Here is a 5,660-nt window from a genome sequence, read left to right on the forward strand (position 1 = left end):
GATAGTACTGACCAAGGGAAAATTAAATTTACATTGCTATTTTGAAATAAGCGCATTAGAATTGAATTAGAATCTCTGTAGGAGAAAGCCAAGGCAACACTTTTATCCTGTCTAATAAGTGAAACTGAACCACATTTATGAGAATATTTACAGTAAAAAAAACGTTGGTAGTTTTTAGGATACACATGATAAAGACTGAGTAAAGTCAGGCTCCTGCTGCAAACACAATTTTTGACAAGTATTTCCACAGTGTAGTTTTCCTTATCAGATATTTTTATTTTCAAATGTACAAATCAAGACCTGTAATCCTGTACTTCTAAGTCAGTCATACAGTGTTGTCAACCAGTGATACCCCAATAAAAAATTGTTAAAAACAAACCTTTCAATATTGCTTAAAAGGCTCTTTGCCTTTTAAAATAAATGGTCTAAGATAAAGAATAAATATGGTTTAAATAGAATTTAATGTGCACTGACATCTTCCTTTTCTAACAATGTAGCGGCAACTTTCGTAGTAGCCATTAATTTGGTAGCCTCTTGCTTTATTATATTTTCTGGCCAAACAGTAAATTAAAAAATAAGGGACTTCTACTGTGCTTCTGGGGAACAAGTGAGGAGTGTTCTGATTGCATATTCCCTGTACTCTTTTCAATGTTCTTTCTGTTTCTATGCAGTGGCATGGTTGCTCTCTGATATTTGGGGTTGTAGATCATTTAAAACAACATTTGCTGACTGACCATACGAATCCAAACTTTCAAACTCTGAAATGTCGTTGGAAAAACTGTGATGCTTTTTTCACTGCTAGAAAAGGATCCAAGCAGGTACATCAGTGGGACTCAGGTTAATCTGGGATCATTTGACTGCTCAGGGCCAGGAAGAGAAACTTTATTTCTTAGAATGTTCAGGACTGCAATAAAGAGAGTTTAAGGGTTTTTCTTTTTATTAATTATTCAAAGATTTGGGGGTAGCTTAAAGAGGTTTCAAGTGAAAAATTAGGTTGTTTGATAAAGAGTAAAGAAAATTTACAAATGCTTCAAAACCAGTAACTGAGTCTAGAGCCTGTTACAGTGTTCTTGCAAAGACAAGAACTCAAGATTAATTACATAGTTCTATTAGCAAATTAACAAAGAGCAGGGCCCTTAACTACCTTTGTGTATGGATTTAGAATGTGCCCATGAAACTCTCCTTGACTTTGACTTTGTTTTTGTTTAAATTTATTTATTATTTATGCAGAGAAGAAGTGGGGTATAGACCAGAGGTGCCAGGGTTGAGAAGATTCACCAGAGACATAGTTGGGAGCAGGACAGGCAGATCTACTAAAATAAACACATTGCTGAGGGGAGCAGCAGGGGAGACAGGAGAGGTCTGCTGAGCCATATGTGGATTAGCAACCTGGCCTGGGATCAAATTCAGGCCATAGCAGTGAGTGCAGACTTAACCCGCCGAGACTTAACCCGTAGGCCACCAGGGAGGCCCCCTTTGCTTTGACTTTGTCTTAACTCTGTTGTCAACTGTTCTCTCACAGGCCCTTTCCCCTTTATTCCCAGGATGCTGCAGGACACATTGAACGGCATGCTGAAGATGACAGCAAAATTGATTCATGAAGTTTTTTGCCTCCCATGATGGGAAGTCATTAATGCAACTAATATCACATTGGCCCCTCACACAGGCCACACTCTCCTTCCACAGGGAAGCAGGGAAGGAAGGGAAGGAGAACGTGGTTGGTTACCAGCCCGGCTTACCATTAGCATAAGTCTGGGCGGCTCTGTGGGGTGATATGTTATACTTTAAGTTCTTGCTGGACATTTGTCAGATTTAAACAGATTTTAAAGAACCATCCTCCTCTGGAATGGCATGGCATATAGTAATTTATGCTACTAATGTTCTCCAGATGTTTATTAAAGATACAGACTACAGTTGGTTACCCAGCTTGGGCTTGATCATATATATTTTTTTAATTTCAGTTTGTGATTTTTAGTTGATGTTCTTTATGATGATTTAAACCTGTAGTCAGGCTGTTAAGTGCAAGTTTGTTCAAATGCTAGACTTCTAGGATCAGCTCTAATTTTTCTAGTTGTAGTAACTGCATTTGAGTTGAAAGCAAATAGTTTTCTTTCTTAACATTTATGTTCAGTGTGTTTCAAGATTCTCCTGCTTGTAGATGGACAGAGCTGGCTTAAATGCAGGTCTTGATAGAGTGCATATTCGTGGCAGTGCACAGTTAAGGCTTACCTGGAATTTTGCCTTTAGACTGCATACTCACTGCTGTAGGTATTGTCAGTGTGTTTAAGCTGGAGGTGTGACCTTTATCTCCATTTCCAGTTTCTGACTCTACAAGCCTGCTTGAAAGCTTCTAGCTTGCTCCATTGCCAGTCCCTCTGTCCTAGTATCTAGCAGTGCTAAATGGGTGGCAGCCATGAAGTACTTCCTCTGGGCTTCCAGGTTTCCTTCCATCCACCTGTAGCCTCCGAGATAGGGGAGGCAGGAAACAGAGTTTAGGACCTCAGGCAGGCCTCTTAGAAACTGATTTCTAGCAATGAGGTTTTGCCTTTTTTTCCCCACTAGCTGGGAAAGAACAGAAGTTTAGTGAAGATACTCTATTTGTCATTGAGAGCAGGCAAATTAACAAAACCTTAGATTTTTTTTTCCCTCATTTTCTCTGGACTCATAGGAGACACTATGATGTTGTATCCTGGTCTTTTATTCTGGATTCTCAAAACTGTGAAAGTTTCTGTAGAGAGATAAAAGAAGGAAGAAGAGTGAATGCTACACTACACGCTCCGGCTGTGGAGAGATTGCATGATGATGTGCAACCCTGTGAAGTTGTGTGCCAGACTCAGGATGTGTACTTTTTTCCCAGGAACCACTTTTTTCCAGTGGTTCTTCCTTGAGTCAACAAAATGTTAAGAGCTAATCTAGTTCTTTAACCACATTACTGAGATTTATGTGATTACTTGAGTGAGAACAGACAGTCCTGTCGCATAAAGAGTATTTGTTCTGTTTCTGGATGGGACGGGAAGAGTTCTCCCATCTCTCTCCCACCTCCCCTGGAAGGGTGACCAGAGAAGTTCTGTGATTTTGGAAGTCGTAATGTTCCCAGGAAGAGCATGCGCATCTATTGCTGAGCCTGGGTTTCTCTGGGTGCAGTGAAGCCACGGTGCCATGCTGACTGGGTAGTGTGCGGGGGAGGTTTGGCCTGTGCCTTTGCTTGGGTGCCTTTCTGTCCTGCCTGAGGACAGCGCTGAGGTATGAGAGCGGTGGGATCTTGCACCGCAGGACAGGGCATGTGAGGTGTGGGGCACTCTCGGGGAACTTTTCAAAGTACCGCCAGATGGAGCCAGTAAGAACCGCTCCGGGTCAACTCTGGTTGTCCGGTAGGTCTGCCTTGTGTGTACATGTGTGAAGATTCATCGTACATGTATATACACACAGGCACCTACACTTGTAATACTTTTCCTCACTTCATATTAATTTTCTTTGAAGCAGCGACAGTATGGTCTTTGTTTCAAAATGTGTAAAATTCATCTAACATCAGGTTGGTGTGTGACCCTGGATGCACTGTTACAGTCCTCTGTTTAGAAATAAAGGCACTGTAAGCGTTCCAACTGCTTATGGTTGTATGTCATTACTTTTATGTATCATGAAAGTCATGCAGAACTTGGGCTATTTTTTGTCTTCTGTAAATGTATTGACTGATTCGACCCCTGTCTCTCGTCAGAGAATCTCTGAGTTATGGCTCAGGGATTTGCATCGACTCTGGTATTTAACATGTAATGAAGGAAGGAAACTGTTACATAACCTGACAAAAAACTCATTTCCTATAAGTAGTTAGAGGCTGTTTTTAGAATGTTATTTTTAATTGCCCCTGCCTACTTCTAATGACTGGAAGCCAAGAAAACCACCGCATAAATTCCTTTGTGTGCATGTGCTAGTGTTTTTTAATAGCAGTTTGTTCTGATAAACTCAGTCAAATTTTATCTTAGAGTTTTTAATCGGGTTCAGAATGTCTTTGGACATATTCCTCTACTCAGCTATAAAACAATTAAACCCAATGCAAACAAAACTCTAAAAGCAAAGGATTTTCTTGACCTGATGTTACTTGAATTTGAGAGAACATCATTGCTGCTACATTTCTGCTTTTGTGGGGTAATATCTTTCTGCCTCAGAAGCATTAGCAGCTGAGTGTTAAGTTCCTGACCTTCCTATAATTTATGGACAATGTTGCTGTTTAAGTGATTATTTGCCTAATGAAAGGTTGATTTCTGGTTTTTCTTGGGGGAGGGGGGATAATAGGTTATGCAGTGGACAGCTTTAGTGACAGCGTATGTGGATGATTTGGTGGGAGTAGGTGTACAACACTTAGTTGAATAGTATGGTACATTTTATGGAAGAGAATTTATTGTGAAGGGCTGGTTGAAGTATATTGTGGGATTCGAACAGTGTGCACCTTGGTTTGCTCAAATGACTGCAGTTTATAGATGCTTATAAATTTTGTTCCTTTTACCTAAGAGAGCTCCTAGAACTGTTATGAAGTCCATACCTGCCACACTGATAAAATCCCTGCCTCAAGTCATCAGAATCCTCAGGGTTTCAGAAAGGCTGTCTAATGGAAGTCACTGTAGAAGTGTTTTGAATTTTACCAACTTCCATATGCAAGAGTGTATGAAATCCTGATGTAAACCAAACCTGCTATCAGACAGTGACCTCTAACCTCACCTCCAACTCCCAAGTATGTAGCCAGTTGGGTCTCATTAAGACTAGTTTCTCAGATTTGCTCCAAAATTAAGGTAGTATCTCTATAAAACTGGGGAGTGAGAGGGCATAAAAGGAGAGGTTGTTAAAGATTTTTTGCCTGCTTCAGAGAAATACCCTAGAGCTGCTCCAGCACCCTTGGTATCTGATACTTTTTTTGTATTGAATGTGGATTAGAAGAATGAAATCAGATGGACACCTGACTGCAAAATATTTCTAAGCAAATAGCCTAGTCTTCTTACATTTTGGTATAAAGCTGTGAACTTCATAACTTTGTAAAGCAAGATATAAAACAAATACAAGAGGACAATAAAGTACTTTTACTAATTGGCTATTTGCTTTTGTCACCTTGTCTGCATATTCATAGCCAATTTTTTCTTTTCTACGTTGTATGGGAGGCAAGAAGGAAATTGAGTGGGACACGGAAGATGGCTACGAATAAGCCATAGACCATGGTCTAGATGATAAATGTGACAAACAGCTACATTTAAGGATTTGTCCCAGGCTAAACAGCAAGTTAATTAATAGTAGATCTCTGCTTTTTTAATACACTGGTAGCTGTCCCTCAAGTTATAGGACACCCTATACCTTCTCCTTGCTATTTTTTTCTATACATCAACAGCTATTCTCCTTTCCTTGTACATCTTGAAAAGTCATAATTACTAAATAATTACTATACTCAAGAAATAGCAGTAGGCATGAATGATGTAGGGTTTTTGTTGTTCTATGTGTGTGTGTGTGTGTTTTCCACTGTGTTGTCCTGAAACTGGGGCTCTGTAGGTGATATGTGAGGCTAGGACTGGACGCCATTTATCCCTGCTGTGGCAATTTTCTGAACATGAGAAAACCAACATGAGAAAAACAGCCAGCTGGCCAGACACATGCCTTTATTTAGATCAGCTTTTTTTTTT

The 5,660-nt window shown here is 39.9% G+C and overlaps 1 protein-coding gene across 1 annotated transcript in view; it reads left to right on the top strand.

The window, feature by feature from the left end:
- Window positions 1–2,335, top strand: part of ZNF106 (zinc finger protein 106) — a 59,406-nt gene extending 57,071 nt beyond the window's left edge. Inside the window, exons 21-22 of the mRNA XM_012728541.1 lie at window positions 660–818; window positions 1,545–2,335. Of these exons, the coding sequence (XP_012583995.1) occupies window positions 660–818; window positions 1,545–1,601 (216 nt within the window). The 3' untranslated portion in view covers window positions 1,602–2,335. The remainder of the gene's footprint in view (window positions 1–659; window positions 819–1,544) is intronic.
- Window positions 2,336–5,660: the final 3,325 nt, after the last annotated feature.

Source organism: Condylura cristata, unplaced genomic scaffold, assembly GCF_000260355.1.
Source record: "Condylura cristata isolate star-nosed mole 26May11 unplaced genomic scaffold, ConCri1.0 scaffold00023, whole genome shotgun sequence".
Classification (NCBI taxonomy): Eukaryota; Metazoa; Chordata; class Mammalia; order Eulipotyphla; family Talpidae; genus Condylura; species Condylura cristata.